This window comes from Bactrocera tryoni, chromosome 2 (genome assembly GCF_016617805.1).
Source record: "Bactrocera tryoni isolate S06 chromosome 2, CSIRO_BtryS06_freeze2, whole genome shotgun sequence".
In the NCBI taxonomy this organism is placed as follows: domain Eukaryota; kingdom Metazoa; phylum Arthropoda; class Insecta; order Diptera; family Tephritidae; genus Bactrocera; species Bactrocera tryoni.
Window position 1 is genome coordinate 284,320 of NC_052500.1, and position 24,450 is coordinate 308,769.

The 24,450-nt window shown below is 32.6% G+C and overlaps 5 protein-coding genes across 14 annotated transcripts in view; 2 read left to right on the forward strand and 3 right to left on the reverse strand.

Moving 5' to 3' along the window:
* LOC120767303 (restin homolog) overlaps positions 1-7,799 on the reverse strand; it is a 32,472-nt gene extending 24,673 nt beyond the window's left edge. For 3 of the 10 annotated variants that reach the window (XM_040093193.1, XM_040093192.1, XM_040093189.1), the window contains exons 1-2: positions 7,537-7,796; positions 4,028-4,401 (exon numbers count right to left, since the gene is read on the reverse strand). In XM_040093193.1, the coding sequence (XP_039949127.1) occupies positions 4,028-4,328 (301 nt within the window). In that variant the 5' untranslated portion in view covers positions 4,329-4,401; positions 7,537-7,796. Of the gene's footprint in view, positions 1-4,027; positions 4,402-7,536 lie in introns of those variants that run through there. The other 7 variants (XM_040093195.1, XM_040093191.1, XM_040093190.1 and 4 more) reach the window with 7 other exon arrangements.
* Positions 7,800-15,570: 7,771 nt separating this feature from the next.
* Positions 15,571-19,257, forward strand: LOC120767305 (adenylyl cyclase-associated protein 1). Its single transcript, XM_040093211.1, has 8 exons — positions 15,571-16,201; positions 16,752-17,343; positions 17,498-17,693; positions 17,756-18,119; positions 18,183-18,355; positions 18,433-18,639; positions 18,706-18,849; positions 18,918-19,257. Exons 1-8 carry the CDS (start codon positions 16,129-16,131, stop codon positions 18,999-19,001), a joined length of 1,833 nt encoding a protein of 610 aa, XP_039949145.1. The 5' UTR covers positions 15,571-16,128; the 3' UTR covers positions 19,002-19,257.
* A 341-nt stretch (positions 19,258-19,598) lies between these two features.
* Positions 19,599-20,628, reverse strand: LOC120768092 (vacuolar protein sorting-associated protein 29). Its single transcript, XM_040094630.1, has one exon. The coding sequence runs from the start codon at positions 20,519-20,521 to the stop codon at positions 19,973-19,975; it is 549 nt and encodes a 182-aa protein (XP_039950564.1). The 5' UTR covers positions 20,522-20,628; the 3' UTR covers positions 19,599-19,972.
* A 64-nt stretch (positions 20,629-20,692) lies between these two features.
* LOC120768641 (general transcription factor IIH subunit 3) lies at positions 20,693-22,035 on the forward strand. Its single transcript, XM_040095411.1, has 6 exons — positions 20,693-20,784; positions 20,838-21,018; positions 21,077-21,272; positions 21,340-21,721; positions 21,795-21,831; positions 21,914-22,035. Exons 1-6 carry the CDS (start codon positions 20,763-20,765, stop codon positions 21,972-21,974), a joined length of 879 nt encoding a protein of 292 aa, XP_039951345.1. The 5' UTR covers positions 20,693-20,762; the 3' UTR covers positions 21,975-22,035.
* Positions 21,972-23,911, reverse strand: LOC120768640 (5-methylcytosine rRNA methyltransferase NSUN4). Its single transcript, XM_040095410.1, has 4 exons — positions 23,651-23,911; positions 23,410-23,593; positions 22,810-23,355; positions 21,972-22,758 (listed from the first exon to the last, which is right to left on the reverse strand). Exons 1-4 carry the CDS (start codon positions 23,705-23,707, stop codon positions 22,049-22,051), a joined length of 1,497 nt encoding a protein of 498 aa, XP_039951344.1. The 5' UTR covers positions 23,708-23,911; the 3' UTR covers positions 21,972-22,048.
* Between the last annotated feature and the right edge of the window lie 539 nt (positions 23,912-24,450).

Sequence of the window (24,450 nt, forward strand, 5' to 3'; positions counted from 1 at the left end):
AATTTTGGCTAAAACTTCATTATCACAAAGCATTCATACATACAGTTACGGACAATAAAAGAGAATCAAAGGTTTTGTTTTGAAACAATTTTTTAAATTTTTCATTTATGTAGTCACTTTTGTTTTTGTATAATAACAAATGTAATCATATGAAGTTTTAAAAAAGAGGGAAAAATAGAATTGTCGAGTTTTACAGTTAACTTAAAAAAAGTAGTGTAAATTGTGTGCCTAGTGCTTAATGACAAAATAACAGAATCTATAGCGACATGGTTTCATAAACGAAAAATATTAAATTTAAAAAGTGTAAAGTAAACTAGAGTGAAGCTGAAAATTAAAAAAAAATAATGGTTCGACATTCTATGGTCTGAATGCAAAATGAATATGATAGATAATGATGGTTGGACGTGAGTCCGACGTCCAAAAAAACAGAGAATTGTATTCACATATGTACATATGTTCCACAGAGTACCGGAGCATATTTCAGTCTATGCCTGGAAGATGTGCATCTGCATTAGACGATAAAGTGTACGCTTCAAAGTACTAACTAGTCTTTCTATAAGTTTTTGTACTAATTTATTTTTTATTTTTTATGATAATCTTTAATGTTTGTATTTGTTTGTCCTCCGAATTTTTGTATTTTACCTTTGTCTTCGCAAAATTGTTGAATTGTTTTTTTTCCAATATTTTTACTGTTACTAATAGCACTTGACATGAAATAAATAATAAAAATATATTTTAGTTGAATTTAAATCAAATTCATATTTTCCAGAACGGAAAATTAGTAAAATGGATGGTTCTATTTTATTGTCCGTAACTGTATATGTAGGTGTATGAAGAGTGGAATTAAATAAATGGGACTTTTTAGGCATGTGTTTTTTCGATAATTTAATGTTACGGCCAAGAATGTAGCAATTTTATTATAAGGGTTTGTGCCATTATGATTCTAAAATTATTTCGCGTAAGTAAATAGTTACAGTCGACAGGTCCAATTTTCGACCACTTTTTGCAGCAATTGGGTCGTATGTCCGCTATAACGCGTCGAATATTATCTTCAAAGGCGTCAATTATTTCGGACTTATCTGTGTAGACGAGTGACTTCACATAACTCAACAAACAATTGTCCAGAGGTGTTAAATCGCAAGATATTGGTGGCCTATGACAGCAAAAACTCCCGTCCTTTTTACTTACCACAAAAATTATATAAAAGCGGGTTATTTGTAAAGGAAGCACCCTATTGTACCCTAATCTTTACTAACTAATTTGCCGATTCCGCTGTAATAAGAAGCGAAAATTTTATAACGGAAAGCTTGTTAAGGGATCGGGACAGTGTTGCATTATCGTATATTACAATATACTGTAATAAACATTATCTCAAATTTTGAAATCGAAACTCAAATTATTACGGTTACTACAGCATTTCTTGTAAAAGGGAGCATAGTGGGGAACATAGCGACACCAATCTTTAAATGCATTTTTCTCAGAATGGTGTTTTTCAAAACGGTTTCCACTCTCAAGGAAGAATTTTTAAGATATCAACTTCTAATATGGAGAGAATATTTTAAACGTCATTCTCTATCGTACAATGGAAGTTTTTCTTTGTTTTTTGAAATCTTCCTATTTTTTGCAAAAATGGGAGCCAGAAGAAAAAAGCTTCCATAGGGCGATAGCGATTTGCCCACAGATTAATAATCTTATGAAATTTTTGTTTTAGATTAAAATTGTGGCCGCAATCGTGGACATCGTACACGACCTTTTTTTACGTGTAATTTCAACAATTTATTTAACTATTATACACCTAATAAATAAACATAAAAAAAGTCTTTTTGTATTCGTTATGAATGTATTTATTTATAAAAAAACCGGATCGAATAGTTAATTTCAACATTTAAAAAAATCTCCGAAAATCAGTGTTCTTTCAGAGGGTTACACTGAGACGATTCCTTAAGGTTTCTCTTTGAGTTTCATTGGGTTGACTTGGAAATATTTACTCTTAAAGAAAAAGAGTACAGAAAAAAATTAATAAGTTGATATGGATAATATATCGGTAAGGACAGGTAGTCCACAAATTACATGTAATACTGCTGATTTGAAACTCTTTATAATTTTCGGCTTTGCCAAAAAAAGCGATTTGTTCCAGATCGGTTGCAAATTGATTGTTAGATACGTGCTTGTTTGTTTATTTATATAAAAGAAGGTATTCGCATAAATAAATTTAATGCTTGCCTCAAATCAATGTTATACAGAAATTGCACTATTGAATAGCAGTCCCAAATACTGGAATTCAAAGGAACTGAAATGCACATACGAAAAATCGCAATGATGATGAAAAAGAATAAGAATATGATCGAAAAATGTTTAAAGGATCCCAAGAACTTTGGTAAAACTCCTCGAGCAGGCCCATCGCAAATTTGGTGTTAATTGACTCTTTCTGTCACTACCTGACAAGTCTACAAAATCCTCAAAGCAGATAACATCATTCGATATAAAAAAGAAGTACTAAACCTAGACTTTTGAAAAGGCACAAGTTGCCGCGACTGTCGCGAGAAAGAAATCCGATTCGCCTTTAAAGGATCCCAAGAACTTTGGTAAAACACCTCGAGCAGGCCGACAATAAGAACGTAAGCCCATCGCAAATTTGGTGTCAAATGACTCTTCCTGTCACAACCCGACAAGTCCACAAAATCCTTAAAGCAGATAACATCATTCAAAATGAAAAAGAAGTGCTACACCTAGACTTTTGCAAAGGCACAAGTTGACGCGACTGTCGCGAGAAAGAAATCCGATTCGCCTTTAAAGGATCGCTTGTTATATGGACCGTATTTGGATTTCATGGAAACACTGCAGTTTGTTTTCGAGTCCGACAAAATGAACTCGTAAAAATATTTAGAGTTCCTGCACACTATATAAGGGTCATTCTATCCACAATTTTCTTTTTCGTTAGAAACATTTGTTGTTTATTTCGACTTTTATGAAAAGTTTTGGATTTCAAAATTTTAACCTTTGAAAAAAATTACATATCTTTAAACATTTGCGTATACGAAGAAAAATATTTCATTATGTAAATAGCTTTTCAATTGTACCTTATATACGTTTAATTTATTCGATTTTCTTTATAAAAAGAAACAATCTTGGCAAGTGATTTATGGTAGTAATGAAGGCGCATATCATCTACTAGATGATCCAAACTCTGAAGCGTTGTTGCGCGTTCCTAGTGTTAATGGAAAGGCCTTCAATCCTCTAGCCTATCTCTAATGGAAGTGCATTTGACCGTCTATATTTGTAAATTAAATATTTTCTGTTACCTAGTGCAGTTCGTTTGTACGCCAGTGACCGGCAAAGCTACCTGTTAAAGTGCATATTCACACTTTCGTATATACTGCTTTTTGATTGGTGCTCTCATGAAAAGTAATCAACGTCACCTTAACAATGAGTTGGGTATACTATATGTGAAAGCGGAAAAGCTCACTTCACTCGCGAGCTCAAAGCGTAGATATAGATGCCACAAAGCGTTAAGTAGGCGCCAATGAATAAAATGTTAAAGGTTATTTCTCAAAAGAGGATGGCTTTCAAGACATCTGGAAGTCATTGTATTTTTCTTGTTGAAATACAAAGGACTCCAAATTAAATTTTAACGAAAAAATTATCACGTTATTCTTAAAATATTTTATTAGTTAGATTTCAGATAAAGTAATTATGCAGTATCCTGAAATTTGAGGGGATAATAATTGGTCTAGATATCGTATACAAATTCTTCAGAAGTATGAAACTGGATATCGCCCTTGTTAAGTGTTATAATTCTGTAACCAATCTAAGCTATGAAATAGCACATAGCATATAAAAATGTTAAATAACATTATTTGGGGCCGCTAGGCAATTTGATTGAGTTAATTGTTACAGTGTAATAAAATTTGATTCCTAAAATATTTCGTTAAATAATACAAATTCTGTAATATTATCCAAACGTTATACTTAGTAATCTAATAAAATTCATTCTGAACTTCTATTGAATAAACGGTTCAACAATTACCTCGGGGTGGTGGGCCTGTTTTCGGCGCGGCGTGCGAACAAAGTCGACCAATTTTTGAAACACTTACAGCTACGTCACTACTGTAATTAGTTGGTGCTCTTAAACGGCTCGTGGGTCCTCCAGTTATTGATAAAGTAGGCGTTGATAGTGCAGAAGCTGCTGGTTCGACTGGTGAAGGTGTTGCATTCGGTATAGATTGGCCATTTGATAGCAACAACGTATCACCGTCGGTGGGTGGAGCAGTTTCAGACGAAGATGACATTGGTGGCGGCATCTCACAATTACTTTTATCATCACTCATTTTTATAATTTATAGGGTGAATTATTGCTAATATTATTATTAATTTCTTTTTATTATTTACTCCACACACATACTAGAAAAATAATAAGCCCCAAAATATGCTTTACCGTGATTATATAAAACAAGTAAGGAAGGGCTAAGTTCGGGTGTCACCGAACATTTTATACTCTCGCATGATAAAGTGATAATCGAGATTTCATTATACGTCATTTACATATTTTTCAAATACCGTATTTTTGTAAAGTTTTATTCCGCTATCATCATTGGTTCCTAATGTACTATATATTATACAGAGAAGGCATCAGATGGAATTCAAAATAGCGTTATATTGGAAGAAGGCGTGGTTGTGAACCGATTCCACCTATATTTCGTACATGTCATCAGGGTGTTAAGAAAATATTATATACCGAATTTCATTGAAATCGGTCGAGTAGTTCCTGAGATATGGTTTTTGGTCCATAAGTGGGCGACGCCATGCCCATTTTCAATTTTTAAAAAAACCTGGGTGCAGCTTCCTTCTGCCATTTCTTACGTAAAATTTAGTGTTTCTGACGGTTTTTGTTAGTCCGTTAACGCACTTTTAGTGATTTTCAACATAACCTTTGTATGGGAGGTGGGCGTGGTTATTATCCGATTTCTTCCATTTTTGAACTGTATATGGAAATGTCTGAAGAAAACGACTGTGTAGAGTTTGGTTGACATAGCTATAGTAGTTTCCGAGATACGTACAAAAAACTTAGTAGGGGGCGGGGCCACGCCCACTTTTCCAAAAAAAATTACGTCCAAATATGCCCCTCCCTAATGCGATCCCTTGTGCCAAATTTCACTTTAATATCTTTATTTATGGCTTAGTTATGACACTTTATAGGTTTTCGGTTTCCGCCATTTTGTGGGCGTGGCAGTTGACCGATTTTGCCCATCTTCGAACTTAACCTTCTTATGGAGCCAAGGAATACGTGTACCAAGTTTCATCATGATATCTCAATTTTTACTCAAGTTACAGCTTGCACGGACGGACGGACGGACGGACAGACAGACATCCGGATTTCGACTCTACTCGTCACCCTGTTTACTTTGGTATATATAACCCTATATCTGACTCTTTTAGTTTTAGGACTTACAAACCACCGTTATGTGAACAAAACTATAATACTCTCCTTAGCAACATTGTTGCGAGAGTATAAAAAGAACCACTTAGTGCCAGTTCACAAACTTACTCTTTTGTCACCCAAACCGGTTTTTTGTAGAAGATGGGACGACGATCCCGCTTATGAACGCTTTGTTTTCTTGTTCGTAACAGTTTGCTGCTACGCAATTCAGAATTTTTTTGATATAATAGGAATATTTAAGAAACTGGTGAATAAGGATAGTAAGAAAACGTTTAATTTACATATTTAATAACATTTAGCAGTATTAAAAGTAAATTAATAAAAATGGAGTAGTCGAAAAAAAGTTACAGCTGTTCAAAAACGAGTGAAAATAAACAAGAAATTCGATATAATGTGAAATTATTGTAGAAAAAAAGGAAAGAATGCCACCAAGCAAGCCACCAATGAAATTTGTGAAGTTTACGGAGACGATGCTGTATCAGTCCGTGTATCACAACAATGGTTCGCCGCTTCTATTCTGGAAATTTCGAAATTCAAGAATTACACTTATGGAATAATGTCTCTATCGGAAAATTGGCAAAAGGTGGTCGACCAAAATGGTTTATTTATTTATTAGTGTAAATATAAAAAAAAAATTAATTGAAGTTTGATTAAAAACATGAAAAGACTTTTTCGACTACCCAATATTAAGATGTGTTTATATTTATTTATTTTAACCGCAAATGATTTGATATCTAACTAATTTATTAATGTTTCGCGAGAAAAAGAATAAATTTGGGGGAAAAGTCAAAGGTATTTAATACTTCCGTATAGATTAGAAAATGTCCGTTATAAATTTGATCTTCAAAACATCAATAGCATGTGTTGTATTAAATAGAATTCAGATGGATTAGGGAATTCCCGTCCAAAGTTTTCCCTTAAAAATATTAAATATTGTTCTATGAATGTGTCATTATAATTCCTTGTAAAAAAATGTGAGTCCACCATACCAACTTACCACGAAACTTAGCAATACGCTTCAAGTGACGCGTAGCCGAAACGGATTAACATTTGCGAAAATTTTATGAAAAGGAAAGAAAAAAAACAGACTTGAATTGACTGACTCGTGTCGTCGTGTGAACGCACTGGGCGGCACCAAACCAAAATTTACCGATTATGTGCGACAAAAACGTCCTCGTTTGAACGCAGTATTAATCGACACGTTTGTCGATTTTGTAATGAAATCAGAATATTTTGTATATGTTGCGGTTTATGTGCTGACCATATAGAGAGCGACACGACATGACTGCACGACAGTGAACTGCAAATGGCGGCAGTGACATATTAAACACAACACAGCTGTCCATTTTGTATGTACACAATTTCGTTGTTGCCTTTCACTTCAATAAAATTTTAATATTTTGTTCATAGTAAAATTTTGTATGCAAAAAATAAGTAAATAGGTAAATTTATTTGTTTTATATTATCAATTGTTATTACAAATGATATATCAGAGCTACTGTATGCTTTTCTTTGTAAAATAACGTCAGGTTGGTTAGAGCTTTGAATAATTTTACATTTTACATATTAGTGGCATCATCTGCTCTCTTCTTTCATCTTTACTGTCGTCGACAAATTTAAAAATAATTTTAAATTAGCGAGAGCGACAACTGAGAGCCTTCTGTCGTGTAGTCGTGCAGCTGTCTAAATAACTGTGTCAATAAGAACGTGTGTATTTTAATATTTGTCAAATGTCGCTTGCAGTCTGTCGCGCTCTATGTGATCAGCACATAATAAACGATAAGTTGTTCAGGTAAGAAAAACAGATAAGTGTATAGCCATTAAAATGGGACTCAAGAGTTACAACGTGAACGATTTATCGAGAAATCCGTTACAATATCCCCAAATTGTTTCTTCAAAAAATCGATTTACAGTTTCATCTCTAACACTACCAATTTAAGAATTGGAATCAATGCATAAAGCACATTACAAAATAAACAAGCATTATCACTTTTTCTTTGAAAGTTATTCATCTAATTTGATGGATTTCTTCTAATTTCAATTAAATTTATAACTGTATAACATATTTATTAGAACTGCACGCATTTATATATTATTACTTTCTACTATGCGATTTTAATTCACTAAACACTTTACTTTGATGTCAATTTGCATTCTTTATAATTCGGGAGTGAGATTTGCAGATTTATTTTAAGCACTTTGTTACCGTTTTGCAGAATTTACCAACCGATTAAGCGGTAAGGAAATTTCCCGACTTTTTAACAAACAGCACGATATAATTTTATTTAAATATTACTATGCGTTATGATGGATAATTAGTCTGCCAAACAAAAATCACAATTAATAAGTTAATAGAAAATGAAACTGACATGTAACAGAGATTGTTCTCTGCCAGAGAATTCAATAAATTTAGCTGACATCAGAGATCGTATACGTTCTCTGTTACAAATCTGTTGAAACTAGAAACACAGGGTGACACAAAACCGAAAATCGGGTTTTAGACAGCATAAAATATTTAATACAAGATGAGTAAAAGGTTGAATAATATTTTATAACATATTATCTATATCCATATTATGGAAGGTAATGATATTAAAAGCGAGTTTTCAATAAACGGGTTTCTCTTGCAAATTGTATTTTTACCTTGTAATTTAAAGCTGCTACAATAGTACGAATTAAGCAACTCTACCCTTTTCGTTTTTTTGCGAAGAATGTTGGAGAAAAGGAAATGTAAAAATCTTCTACCGAAGCGAACATTTGTGGATGATTAATTTCATAGAAATTTGTGGTGGAAGTGAATAAGATTTCTCGGTGACAAAAATTAAATTTTAAAATAGTGGTAAGCGACATATAAAACATTTTTGGAACAGTTTAATTTTTTGACTCAATACATATTCCCATATATGAGCACATGTGTATGTATGAATTTAGATTTTAACAAATGTAAGAAAAAGGAAAACATTGGTTAACTTGCCAAAATAGGGAGAATATTCCATGCCGGCTTTGGATACGTTTGGCATTTTGCAGTGTTCATTCGTTTATTAGACAGGATGATTTTGAAATAACAAGTTGTGGGGTGTATATATCAAGGCCATGAATACGTATATTCAAGAGATTTGGGCGTGATTTAATCTCAGAATCCATACAGAGAGAGGCGGGTGGTGAAATGAATATTTATTTGTGAAGATGTTGACTAACCCACATACAAACGTAGGTGTAACTTTTCACTGGCGTTCCTCCAAGAAAAGAGAAAAAAATCAACAACAAAAGGACTTGGCAGCTGTTTGATTTCATTAAATGGAATATCACAAATAATTTATTTTTGGTTGATGACTTAATTTTTTATTACATTCAGAAATACTTTCCATAGAAATATACTGCAAGTACTCGTTACGATATCATATACATATGTACATATGTATGTACATATCTTCGTTTGTTATTGAAAAATATTAGTGAATTGTGCCTTTATATGCATACATTAGTATTTAATTTGAAATGGATAAAATAAACATTTTATATTAATTATCTATACTGTATGTGTAATATATGGACACTCATTAGGACAATCTTCTGTAAAAATGTGTTGTGGGGGGGTTAATGTAATATAATTATTATATTTTCTAATGTTAGATAAAGAAAATCAATAATCAAATAAACTTGTTTTTATAATATTTATAGTATATATGTATATTTTTTAGATTTAGTATTTCAATTGTTGGTTTATTTAGAATCTGTGTTTATTATTATTTTTAGAATCTGTGTTTATAGGCACTGAAAACAGCAAAAAAAAACTCTTAATATAGACTCCTTACCTTATAGATATATAAAAGCTCTTATCATGTTCTCTCTTATATTGTGCGTTTTGAACAAGTTGTATGTACTATTTGTGGGAGATATGTGCGCTGGTTAGTTTTCCGGAGTTTTCTCTTTACGCAGTAACCAACAGCAAAAACTGGAAAAACATACATACGTATTGGATTCAAATATTATGAGAAGGTGTAGTTTATACAGTGCACAGTTATTGGCCTTCTGAGCTCTCTTCCTTGAAATTGGGTAAAACTTTCGCCGTGTACACTTCAATTTATTTCTATTTTAACACTTTTATTTGGCCTGGTTAGTAGTATGTTTTATATGTTTTTTTTTGGCGTGGGTGTGGCTAAATTATGATAGGGTTAAGGAGAAGTAATGTGAACTAAGGTTTCATTTCCGTAACAACCGATGTAACAAAAATTTTCAGATATGGGATTACTGTTTAACACACGAAATAAGAAATGGTCCCTAAATTCTTAAATGAGATGTTTTCCTTTATCATGCCATGTGTATGCGGTAAACCAACCCATTTGTCGAAGAACCAAATAAGGCATATATTACACTTGTAAACCTAACTTGCCTTGTGATGGTTTTACGTTGACTTTGAAAATCCATACACAAATCAAAATTGTGCCAAAGAGAAGTCCTTAATCCATGCACTCTGTTGAAGTATCATATCGAGATGTATTATGTACATATCCCTACATTCCAGCTCGTTTTGCTTTTACAGCGGCAACTTTTTTCTTGCTTAGTGTAAATCTTATTTTAACGCATGCGTGAATAAAGTAAATTAACTTTATTTAAACAATGCAAGTATTTGTGAATGTGTGGGTTGGGATTTCATATAAAAAAGAGTATATACATAATAAGCTGCATTCTTGTCGAACTATATTACGACAGTTGTACTTCGAATATTTCCCTGCAGTTCCTTTTAGATGAGAGAATATGTCCTTCTCTTAAATGAAGAACACGAGCTCATTGGAATATAGTTTCGGTACCGTTCCGTAGCTGCTGGATGTACAGTCGGCATGCGAGCACGTCCCGGACCACTTCTTATATTGTGGTGGAAAGCATTGAGTATTGTTTTCACGAAATTCAAAAGCAATTTTGTCGGATGTGTTGTTTATAAAAGTTAATTATATTAGAAGTATTTTTTATTTATTTATTGGCTAAGAAAAAATTTGACGCGACAAAAATGATTATGATGTTAATCTTTTGTCGACGAGTGCTTTAAAGTGCCTGGGCACTAAATCCAACTAATTTTACTTCAAAAATATACTAAAAGAGATTGCAATAGTTTACATTTAAAGCCTATTTTCTTAACAATCTTGTGTCACAATTATTTGTACGTATGTATGTGTGTCTATATAAAATGTTCAATCGACAGTAACCAAAATCCGATATTTTTGTAAGAACTGTGTTATTCATCATTTCGAGTTTAAAAAAGACCAACAAATATTCCAAGGCAGTCATAATTAAATAATTTCATTATTGGTTCCAATGTTGCGAGCCCGGAATAGCTTGACCCAATTAATTTCCTGTCAGCTGATTAATAGCTACACTTACATATGTGTATGTGTTATTTTATAGGCGTTGGCGCTAGTATGCTTGTTTTTAGAATAAAACAATATTAAATATGAGCAATATTTTTAATTTTTCTTTGGTGCTATTCACGTCCCATAAATACACATAAATATATAGACCTTTTAGACTTATTAAGAAACTTTAAAATCTGATTAATATTAAGAAATCTTAACCCTTAAAAAATTTAAATGAACTCTGCCGCGAAGTTAAAAATATAACTACATATAAAATAATGAATTATATCCCAAAAATTTATATAGTATATTACATTTAGAGTGAGTGGTGCATCCTAATTTCTTGGAAAAATTAATTTTGAATAATTTATATTCAAGAGAAATGTTTTCCTGTTGTCGTGCTAGTTCGAAAAATTCGAATTTACCAAAAAAAATAAAAAATAAAAAAGTAGATGCGTTCATCCAAAATCAAAATGCGGAAGGTGAAAGCGTCGAGGATCAGAAGCGAATAATTCCAACGATAAAAATCGAAAAGGGTAAAGCGAATGACTTAGAAACCGAAAACCATTCACTTCCTCTAAATGGAAAAGAATCGGAAAGTCTACTTGAAAACTCCACAGCAGATAAAAGGATATGTGATGGCATAGCGATAGCTGGTACAACAAAATCCGAAACAGCAGATATTGCATCTAATACGCAGCTGGGTAACGAAAATGGTACATTTTTTTTATTATTGTTGTTATTTTGCTGATCCGCTTGAGGAACTTAAAATTATATATTATATGTATTTAGAGTGTGTATATCTCAATTTATACCAGATCACTTTAAACGAAACTTGTTAATGTCCAGATAATCTAATACAACGGAAATATTGTATTAATTTTATGTTGCGCTCAAAAACCTCAAGAATGAAGAAAAATATCTAAGCAAAGCAAATAAAATGTGCTATGACCTATTCTTACGATCGAATTACCCTATTTCACATGAGTCCTAGTTTATTAAGGAGAGGTTTACAAAAACCCTTGATAAATAATATTACCATTAATGTAAAAGACCCACTTGAGGTTAAGAGAAAATTGTCGTGGTCGAAGAAAGCAGCAAACATTATAAAATACCTTAACATTCAGTTATCGAAAAAATATAAAAAAATAAAAAATAATGTTGTTCTGATAGAAAAAAGAAGAATACTTCATAAAAAGTATGTCTTGCCCGAAGAAACAACTTTTTTTGGTGAAATATGGGAAAAATAATAAATTAAACACACTTTATTATGCATTTGTATATATGTATATGCACCTAAATTCAAGTCTTATTGATTACGTTCTGTTTGAAAATAGAATTATATATTCTATAAGGGCAAAAACATAATCAAATAAATCCCTACTCTCAGTGCGAAATGATGCCCTACACAAAAGGTTAAAACATATTGTAATGTAACAACATATGATAATAGACTGTCAAAGTAATATTTTTTGTGTACTGTGAAGTATATAAATTGTTTAAATTGGATTGTAGTTTTCACCATATATTTTTTTATCCATGTTAATGGATTTCTTTTTTAATGACCGCCACATTGTATTCGCAGTTGAGAATGACCAAAACGATGTAGGAACTAAATTGAATCAGACAACGAAAACTGATCATAGTTGTACAACAACTTCAAACGAAATAATATCTGAAAATTGCGGAAAGTTGGACGACATAGAAACAACTGTTTTGAAAAGTAATGACGAAACTATAGCAGGCACCACACCGGTAAAAAGTTGTCTTTCACGACACAATTCGATGCACACATCTATAAAGAAGAAGGTTAATATCAGTACACAAGCAGAAATAATAGAACCGGATCCTGTTCCTCAATCCCCGCACGAACCCGTTTCATCAACTGTGGATGATGACGATGTTTTTTCCGACTCACTGCCACCGCCAAAACGCGAAAGTATGTGTGCACCATATATTGAGCAAACTGACATTCCGGAAGTAGTGGCATATGCTCATGGGCTTCCCGAATGGTTCAATGATGAAAGGATTAATGAAATGTAATGTTCAAAAGATTATAATTTAAAAGAAGTAATTTATAATACAAACATATGTGGCCAATGAATTGTGAACGAAGGTGAAATTTATAACTTTTATTTATTTATTTACCAAATCTAAGACAAAAATTTGCTTACTTCAACTATTTAAGTTAACATTTCTCAGTGAAAGGCTGAATTAAAAATTCATTGGACTACAACATTAGAATTGTTGAAATTATTTTTTTCTTAAAATTGTTTTGAAATTGTAAATCCGCAGTAAGACTTACAAACACAGTTTTATATCACTATACATAAAAGTACATTTAATGAAAGAATTTCGAAAATAGAGAAATTGTAGCTTAATCAGGTTTGCAGAGTTATCTGAAAAATTTCTTTGCAGAGGAGAGGTCATACTAAATGGTTGTCGTTCATAATTCAATGGTCAGGAATATATAAATAAAAATATACGTTTAGTTAATTTAGTTAAACACAAATGTTATTAGTTATTCAAAATGAACTATTATATTAAAAAACAATCGAAAAAGGAAAATAATTTATTATACTTAAAATTTTCATTATTTATACGTGAAAAAAGAGAGATACTTGCTTTTATCACTACATTTTACGCAAGTTATTTTATTGATGTGACCTTTTTTTTTTGTGATAATTGCATAGATCTCAATTCCGTTTCGTTTGAAAATTTATTTAATATGCAAGTTATGAATTACTTTTTAATTAAATTTCGACAGAATTGAAATTTGCTCTCATGCTAAATTAATACATATCTACGTACAATAATTTATCATCAATTGCAACATTTCCATACAAACACTTTTCATGATCATGATTAAAAAAACTTAAAATTTGTAGTGGCTGCATTGAGCCACCTGTTACACCTGTGGGTCGCGATGAGCTTGAATTGAGGCGGCAACGTCTGTATACAGACCTATTGCGTGCAGCACATGCAGCTGTAGAGCATAACGTACGCTTTACCCCGTTTGCATCAAATATAACTGGGGATGCGATTAGCAGAATAAATGGAGGCGTTAGAGGTGATTACTTTTTAGTAAATAAGTAAAATATACTTTGTGTAATACTAATTAAAATATATTGTATTGCATGGGTCATAACTATTCTTTGTAACAATATAAATATTTCCATTCTCTACCTCGTGTGTTAGTTTCGCTCGCACCTATATTTCCCTTCATTAATCCATAAATTTCTTTTGTTCCCTTTCTTGTTAATACTTGACTTAACATATGGTACCAATCCATATCTTTATTTCGTGGGGATGTGAATTTGTGACGTACGAACCAAATAGGCTTATTCCTAAACCAGCAGTTAACTATATAATTCCTTATTACTAAACTTACTACTAAACATTATTATTTCATCTAATATATGAGATTTATTAGTGGATGGCGTGTTTTATGTTAATTCATCAATAAAAATATCATCTAATGTTAATATTTTTTACTAATTTTTAATAATCCTGATTTGTATGTAAATATGTAAGGGATGTATGTGAAAAACCCGAAAGTTTTCAATATTATATTGAATATTTTAGTTTAATGGTTTTCATAATAGTGCTTATGTATTAAAAAATAAGATAAAAGGTTTTGTCGAGTGAAGAGACAGTGAGGAGGTCTAGAACAATGTGTCTTTTAGTCTCATTGTTTGCCAAAGAGTTAACATGATAACTAATTCTGCACCAATATGGTGCTTTATTTGTTACGAATCCAGGGCGATTTAATCTCAATGGGTTGCATTTAATGATCGAAATTTTTATTTCACCACACTGAGATCTAAAAAAGTGAAATTTGAATTTAAATTTTTTATATTAGTGTAAATAATTAAAACATATTTGTTTTTTCTTTTAAAAATTATAGCGCACATCATCTTTCAGATTTCCGTACGTTGTGGATATTTTTGTGTTTTAAATATATTGAACACATTAAGATATTTTAGTATAATAAATGATTGCACTTCCAAACGCATTATGTTTTTGTGAAATATTAAGTATAGAATTCAACTTTCTTTTTTTCATTGCTGTCTTTTATTCATGTATTTCTTATTTTCATTTTTTAAGAGAAAGAATTTTCGGTAATATTCTTAATATAAGTAAGATGAAAATGAAAACTTAGTTTCGATAAAAACGCGTTTCAAGTTTTAAATGGCTATATACATATGTAGCTGACCTCGAGCGCTCTAATTTTCAAGATTACGCGGTTCAATTTGAGAATTTAAGATAATATTCTAGAGATGTTATGAATTAAAGAAACCAAAACAATTTTTTTAAGCCGTGAAACCCATGTAAACCCTTAAGAGAAGATTTTCCCCATGTCTGTACACGTACGTATATGTATGTATATACCATAGTTTTCAAACTAATTTTATTATTCATTCGTGCTTTATGGCTCTATGTGGAGATATTTTATCTTATCTTATCAATTTTTTAACTATTGTGCGAATGAGAATTCGTTCAGTTACCAATTTAATAACTAATGAGTATGGAAGAGCTAAATTCGGGCGCAGCCAAATTGAGAGATAGTAAAAAAACTTGATTATAAATCATGTAGACTAGTGGAGGTTGTATTATTCAGTTGCGGCAATTTATACATTGTTATGATAAAGTTTTGATTTTGAAATATTTGTTGTTTCTAAGATTTGCACATTTAAGCGATAGATGGAGCATCGCTCTTAATTTTAAGATATTTAAAAGTAACATGTCTCTTCCCATTGACCCCTTTTTCAAATTTAAGATTAGATTAATGCATATAATCAGCCGGAAATCAATCCGGCTTATTATAATCACTCAATATATGTTACATAACTCAATTACTTCTAGTTTATGTTTTTTACTCCGTACAACATGGTTCAAGAGTGTAAAAATGATGAAAACTTAAGACCTTAGAAGACTTAACTTTTGCTTTACGGTGGTTCAAATGGTAAGCAAATAATTATGAACTAAGTAAGCGCCGTAATTCATTCAAATAGTGTTGACAATTTCGTTGTCCGTTTTTTCTTTCAACGCTAAATACCTGATGTGGTTATTGGCTGAATTGATACTGAATGAACGAAAGCGCCTAATAAAAAGAAATAGTTGCAAACAAGGGCCAAAATCAGAATAATTCAATTGCTGCTGCCGTTGGCTATGCTGACCACAACCGCAAAAACCATGTCCACAGCGGTAGCGTTGATCTCTCCGTTGTGACTGTTTGTTCAATTCTGATACCGTAAAATTGATATTCCTAGCATATAAATATGCGCATATAGGCATAGAATTCTTGAGTAGTAGTAGTAGAAGATTGGTAGTATTCGAATGGGTCAAACATTGAGCGAATGTTGTGGTCGAACTTTGATCATCAACGACACGAGAACTTGCAACAATCCGGGTAGGAAAGTGAAATTAAACAGTCTGTGTGAAAGACACGGAACGGAGCGGAATTTTTGACAAAATTTTTACTCTATCCAGAAAATAATAGTGCTGAATATTTGGCAATTAATTTTCTCATTTAAAATGTATTGGTAATAATTTTGCACACAACTTAATCATATACATATGTATATGTACGAGTGTTCGATCGCAATAAGAACAGTGTAAAGTTTATATACAAAATTAAGTACATATTTATACCATAAACAATCGTGCAAAAGAATTTGAGGATAGATAGCCGACTGCCAATGCAGAATGAGTCACGTTGTCATATAACGATTGCTTAATATCTACTGATATTTATTCCAACTTGTGGACTTTACAGTGTCGTCTGCTTACATATTTAGTGTTTATAAGTGGGCATATTGAGTTATTTTTGCAAACTGTTCCTCGCATATCTTATATGTATATTTATATATCTATTTATAAAAAATGTATACATTTAGTATTGCTCTCTACACAAGTAAGAAATCTGTTTTATTGATATTCGATTTTAAAATACTATTCAGATTGTGATCCAGACTTAAAACCATCCGTTGCTGAAAACCTTGAGAATTTAGTAAATCGTTTAGAGCAGTTGGTTGAGCGTTTGGAACGTTCGATCTCAGCACGTGAGCTAGAAGTTGCTAATCGAACAATTGATGCAGTTCGAACGAAAAAGCGAGAAAGTTTCAACTTAGAGAGTACAGAATTACCCACAACGTCACCTACTGAACAATTGCCGCTACAGACGGAAAGCATAAATAACCGAATAGAAAAATTGGAACATTCATTAAATCAAATAAACGAACGACACAGTAGCAGTTTGAGTACGAGTAATAGCCAGTGCAGTCAAAAACTCAGAGATCAACAGGAGCACCCAAAACAAAAAGGAGAGGATAGCCTTGAAAATATACCAACAGTGCTTGAAGATTATCAAGTGTCCACGCCTCTACCAGTCTCCGAAGGAGAGCAATATTCGCAGTTAAAGCCGCCGCCCGAAATGAGTGTACTAGGCTTCCAGGATATTATCAGTGGCCCGCTGAATCAATATTTAGCTCTTTCTGAGAAAATCGGTGGCGATGTTGCAAAACATGCGCAGTTGGTAAAATTAGCATTTGAGTAAGTCATACTTTTTTAATTTGTAATTTGTTTAAGGTTTTTCTTTATCAAACATTCTTTTCGGTTGGTATTGAATTAACATAATGGATTTCAAATTTAGTCAAATTGGAGAGTACATTTTCTTATATATATACATATATGATGTTATTTTCAGTGCTCAATCGCAATATGTTACGTTGGCCAGTCAATGTTCTCAACCTAACCAAGAGAAGCAAATGGAGTTGCTGAAGCCCACTTCTATGCAAATTAGCGCTATCCAAGACTATCGCGAGAAGAATCGAGGATCTGCATTTTTTAACCATTTATCGGCAATTAGTGAGAGTATTCCAGCTTTAGGATGGGTCTGCGTGGTATGAGAAAATTAGATTATACTACGCTAATGTTTAGTTGTTTATATTATCTTAATTAATAGTCACCTACACCTGGACCACATGTAAAAGAAATGAATGATGCCGGTCAATTTTATACAAATCGTGTGTTGAAAGAGTGGAGAGATAAAGATACAACTCACGTAGAGTGGGCAAGAGCATGGATCCAAACATTAACTGAATTGCAATCATACATTAAGCAGTATCATACCACTGGTCTAGTATGGTCTGGTAAAGCTGCAGCACCAGTTGGAGGTTCTGTGCCACCACCACCACCAATTGGTGCTTGCCCACCACCACCACCACCGCCAACATTCGATATTGGCGCAATGTCATTAGATGATGGTGGTGCAGATGATCGCAGTGCTCTATTTGCCGAAATCAATCAAGGCGAGGGCATCACGAAAAGTAATTGTCCTTTAATTGTAGAATATATGGATATCATTTCACACCGACTTTTTTTGTTCATAGATTTAAAGAAGGTCACTGCTGACATGCAAACTCACAAGAATCCAACGTTGCGCACTGGTCCAGCTCCATTCAAGACACCTACTCAGTTTGGTTCATCTTCTGGTGGTTCTTGTACTACTGCCGCCGTTGCAAAAGAGCCAGTATTCACACGTGATGGAAAAAAATGGTTAATTGTAAGGATATTAAAATATTATAATTTATGATACATTTAAACAAATTTTGAAAATAACAAATGAAAAACTCGTTGTAGGAATACCAACGTAACAATCGCAATTTGTTAGTGGAGAATGCTGAAATGAACAATGTGGTATATGTGTATAAGTGTGAAGGTTCAACTTTAACTGTTAAGGGCAAAGTTAACAACGTTGTATTAGACTCATGTAAAAAATGTTCTTTACTATTTGATTCAGTTGTCGCGTCAGTGGAATTCGTAAATTGTCAAAGTGTCCAAATGCAGGTTAGTTTTTTTCAAAGTTCAATTTATGTTTCAGTTCCATTTTGTAATTGTCTAAAATTTTAATAGGTTCTTGGTTTCGTACCAACTATATCAATTGATAAAACCGATGGCTGTCAAATGTATTTATCTAATGAATCACTCGGTGTGGAAATTGTAAGCTCAAAGTCTTCCGAAATGAATGTTATGCTTCCCCAAGCCAGTGGTGATTATGTAAGTATATATTTGATGTATAGTTCAATACAGATTCAAATATTAACATTATATTGTACTTAATGCAGATTGAGTTAGCTTTGCCGGAGCAGTTCAAGACCACTATTTCGGGACAATCACTGAAAACTAGTTGCGTAGAAAGTCTTGGTTAAACTCATTTAATGTCGAAGATGGCTTCAAACCGCCAAACAAATTCATCGAAGCAGATGTAATGGAGTATTTACAGAAAACTGAACATACATATTTACAAAAATCATTTTGCTACTCCAATTCACTTTTTATATAAGTAATTTATACTATGAAACATCGGTGTTGAACACACAGGTTTTAATCAAAAACTAAAAAAAATACAAAATAAACTTTTTAAGATTACAGTTGTTTAGTACCAATTGGGCGTATTGCAACAAACAAAAAAGTTTTTATTGCCTGTTTATATTTGTAAAGAAAAAATAATACTACTAAATTTATCTTATAGTTGTGTTATTTATTTATCACACATCAATATAAAAAAATGATAATTTTGAATTAATTTCTAAATTTCATTAATATGTCTTAATACAAGTATTCAATAAGTAATGCAAATAAAAGCAATTTACTACCAGTTTACAAAGCAAATTATATAATTTTTTTTTAATGTTGAAAGCTAGGGTAATTAAAAAGTAAAGATATGCAGAATTAATAAAAATAAATTCAAATTTATACAGAATCACGAGATTATTATTTTATTTTTCTAATATTGGTTTGGGTGCTAAATTTTTGGTAAAACAGAGCAAACATATTTTTATTATTTATTGAATAATCCTATAAGTTTGTTGTTGTTATTGCAAAGCAGTGAATGTTTCAGTATAAAGGTTAAAGCTATCTTAATTTTTATTCAACATTGTTGCAATTTTTAAAAATAATTTGATAAATTTTGTATTAGCGAATAAACCTTAAACTGTATGAATACAACGGTATACATACATACATACATTTTATAGGAATATTTATTTTCATAACATTAATATAATTTATAAATGTACAAGTGTACATACATTTACAAATAAGAAGTATACTGATGTGAATATTGGCCGTATTTCACACATCTGAGTGTTCGCTATGGGGCAACCCAATATTAGCCGCATTAGATTTTTTTGTATTCAATACGCTCGACTTTCACTTCTTCGCCAATAAGTTGGTATACATATGTCACAACAGTTGTACTTTGAATATCCATAAGTACAAAAGATGGTATTACATTTACGTCTAGAGGGTTAAAAGCACCAGTAGCAGATCCGGGGTTGATATAGAATTTATTTCCATGTTCATAAGCTTCAAATTTATATGTATGACCCGATATTAATATATCTACATCTAATTGGCGCTGAATCAATGCTAGAGCTTCTGGATCGCCACGGGGCACAACCTGATGTCCATGTGACAGTCCAATTCGAAACTGCCCAACTGTAACTACCTTCTGCTCGGGGTAACTCAAATTTTCATCAAATTCTCCGCGAACGATGTGTACGTCATTAGCCAATGTCTTGAGGTAATCGTACGTTTCCTTTGTGCAAAGATTGCCTGTGCAAAGTATGTGGTGAATACGTCCTGGTACTAATAACTTTTTGAATTTCGCCGGTAAACTGGCACACCGATGTGGGATATGAAGATCACCGAGAACAAGAACCAACATTTTGGAGGCGTATTTTCTAACTTATCGGTTGATGAAAATATAAACTATTTTATCATAAACTTTTTCGCTTCTGATTAACTTTAACCATCACAAAATCAGCTGATTGTCAAAACAGAGTATGTTCAACAAAAACGAATACCTTGATTAAGTAAGTACGTTTAGTTATTTTTCATTGCATGCTCAATTGTTTTGGTAGCATTAGTTAATTTCTCATTTATCTACTCTTGTTAACTATTCCAAAATGAATAAACAACAAGATGATGGTGAGTCTTCTTCCTTATTGGTTTACTTCTATTTTTATAATCTGCTTTTTTAGAGTCGAATAAATTTAGCTTGCTGGTAATTGTGCTAGACACCAATCCATCACAACGCATAGTGCGCCAAAATGCCCAGTTACTTACCCAATGTGTGGAGGCCATTATTGCTTTTGGTAATGCACATCTGATGCAGTGTTCACAAAATAAACTGGCTGTTCTTTCCTGTCATCATCACGCCACGTATGAGAGTCTGAATATGTGAAAAATTTTAATTGAGAGAGATTCGTATATTTTTCAGTGATTTCCTGTATCCTTTCCCTGGAAAGCAGTTGGATGTTCGCCAGATTGATGGACAATATGAAGTATTCAGTTTGGTCGAGAAGACTGTAAAACAACGCCTAAGCCATATTATTACTAACGCACCAAAATTGAATGCACCTTGCGAAAGTATTTTAGCAGGCAGCATGGCGATGGCTTTATGCTATATTTCTAGAGTAAGTTCGCAGAAGACAGACCTTATTAATTTAAATAGAGATTTTAACGTGTAATGTTATGCTCTAGATACAACGTAATGCTGCTGCAGGTCTAAAAATGCACTCCCGTATACTAGTTGTGACAGGCAGTAATGAATGTGCTTCTCAGTACATGACGTATATGAATGTTTTTTTCACGGCTCAGAAACTAGGTATTACAATTGATGTTTGCGCAATGGATAAAACGATGAGTCTTCTGCAACAGGGTTGCGATATTACGGGCGGTCAATATTTACGACTAACACAGTTAGATGGTTTATTACAATATTTGCTATGGGTGTTTTTGCCCGATCCACAGATGCGTCAGAAGTTGGTACTGCCTCCGGCAACAAAAGTTGACTACAGAGCAGCTTGCTTTTGTCACCGAGAGCTGATTGATATTGGCTATGTTTGTTCGGTGTGTTTATCCAGTAAGTTTGTTATATATGTATACCTTAACATACTTATTATTTATAACAAATTTTAATTTTTCACTTATTTCAGTATTTTGCAAATTTAGTCCGATTTGCACCACTTGTCAGTAAGTTGCTTTTAAATTTACGTAACGTTATTTTTAAACATTTCCTATAGTAAATCTGATGTCATATACTCTTTTTTTACAGTACGGTTTTTAAAATACCTGGACCCATGCCCATTAAACCAAAGAAAAAGAAAAAGGTATAATTGTAATTTACTTATACAAATTGTTATATAATTAACTTAACTTATGCAAAAAAATATATCTTATTTTTGTCAAATTACATATTTCTCATTAATTTACAGAAATACATTGGGCCATAGTTAGCTGGCAAATAGGGGAGCACCATTTGTCCATACTTTAGAACCCTATGGTTTTCGAATTTAAATATGTCCTCGAAGAACTTAATTATGTAACTTAAATCTTTAACTGTAGCGGTTATACCATTTTCGTTAAAAGCCTTCTGTAGCGCCATATGTACAACTCCATCGTTCTGCACAGGTGAAAGTGAACATGTTGAATAAATTAAGCTGCCACCTGGTTTTAATAGTCGTAAACAATTCGAGAGGATGTCAGCTTGTAGTTCTGGAATCCGTAGTCGCTCTTTTATACGAGTCGATTTAAATATATTGTTGTCATTTACGGTCACAGAATGGCGGTCTGTAGTACATGGTACATCTACCAGAATTTTATCAAAGCTCTCGTAATTATCCATATATTTTGCATCACATTGGTTGAAAACTATCCGTTTATTTTCCCACTTCTCTTTATAGTCAAATATGTACTCTTGCATTACTTTACGAATTCGGTTGAGACGCGATTCTTGTATGTCATTACATATCAAAGTGTCTGGGAAAAGGGTTTGTAGCATTATAAGCGATTTTCCACCTGGTGCGGCACAAGCATCCAATACGCGCTCACCTTCTTTAATGTCTAAAAATAATGGCGGCAGCACTGATGCACCATCTAATAGATAATGTGAGAGTGCACCTAGAAAGAACAATTAGATTTAAAATGTATTAGTGGTAAAAATGTGTGTACCTGTTAAACATTTTTTTGGCGTAATGAATTCGGAACAATTCCCGATCTCGTAGGTGTATAATTTAAGATTATCTGGATAACACAACTCCGTTTCCAACTCAAATTTTAAAGGAAAATCAGTATTTGTAGAATAGTATTTATAATGATCTGATTCAGGTATCCAATCTTCCATTCCTTTTATTTTGTTTGCCGGCATAAACTCATATAAGCCCCCTGTCCCATACTGTGGATCTATTATTCGGCTATTTGCTAATTGAGTATCATTTTCAAACGCCATTTCTAGACTTTCTATAAATTTTTGATTCTCTCCATTCTCTGAATTGCTTTTAAATTCTGTCGCGTTGCCTGCACAGTACTGCAGCTGGACGGATGCTTCTGCTATTGAACTCATAGGATATAACGACTGTTTCTCACGTTCTTCTTGCCTACATAGTACTTTGAATAGGTTTTCATCTAGCGTATTATTTGAACCATTTATCGACAGTTTGTTATTGCGCCCAAGGCGATCTTCTACTACTTTTATTAGAGATTTTATATTTAGAGCCCCTAAAAAATAAATTATTGTACATAATTTGATATTCATCATATGACGCTTCCTACCGTTTAATTCCATTCCATTGCAAGTTTTATCTGCATCACCAAAGTTATTTACTACAGCTATATATTTATGCTCCGTTAATAACGCTGCTCGAATGTTTTTCCAACGAATACCAAAAACTGATCCATAAAAGTCATCGAAACTTTCTAGAGCTCGCTGAGTATTCGTTTTTTTTCCTTTGAATGCCTGTAAAAATTAATTCTAATGTGTTATTAATTGACTGTTATTATTCCATACACGCACCCATCGCTGACTTTTCAATCTCATTTGCAAATAAACTAGGCTCTTAGCTCGTAACATTTTTAAAGATGTTTATTTATAAGAAACGTTTTCCACTCATACTCGACTATTGCATCAAATATGTACTTATGTGTTTGTTTCCTAACTGCTACTCACAGTAGGAATATTCTAAGTTACCAATTATCAAAACAAAAACATGCTCAAAATACCGTACGAATTAAATACAGCAATTAGCATAAGTACAAATTTTACTAGTCGAAATGAGCTACTGTCAAATAAAAATCAGCTGTTTTAATCACATGTGTAAACAAGCACACTATAAGCATTTTCTTTGATTTCATTAATTTTAAATTATTAGGTACATACATACATATGTATGTATGCCCTTTAATATGTTAAAGGTATTCTAGATATGAAAGTTTTACCTGCTACAGTATTCGGAACGCAGTTGACCAAGGGTTTTACGCGGTAATTCGAGCTCACTGTATGCGATAGATGGGGATTGAACTCCAAAGACGAAGTTCATTGGGATGGGATCGATAAAATGTTAATAGTTTCACTGTGAATGGCGTTCAATACATTGTCGTTTCTGAAATTGCTTCGGTAACCAAAGTGCTTGACGAAAGGCATTAATAGCCATCTTGTGATAGTCCTTATGTATTCTGCGACTTTATTATTAGGCGTAGACTAAATATGTTCACACTGTAGAATTTAATACTTCTTGCAATGAAAAAATGAGAAAGGTCAAAGAGATGGCGTTCCAGTGCTCGAAATCAATATCTTGCATTCAGCAGCGTATGAGA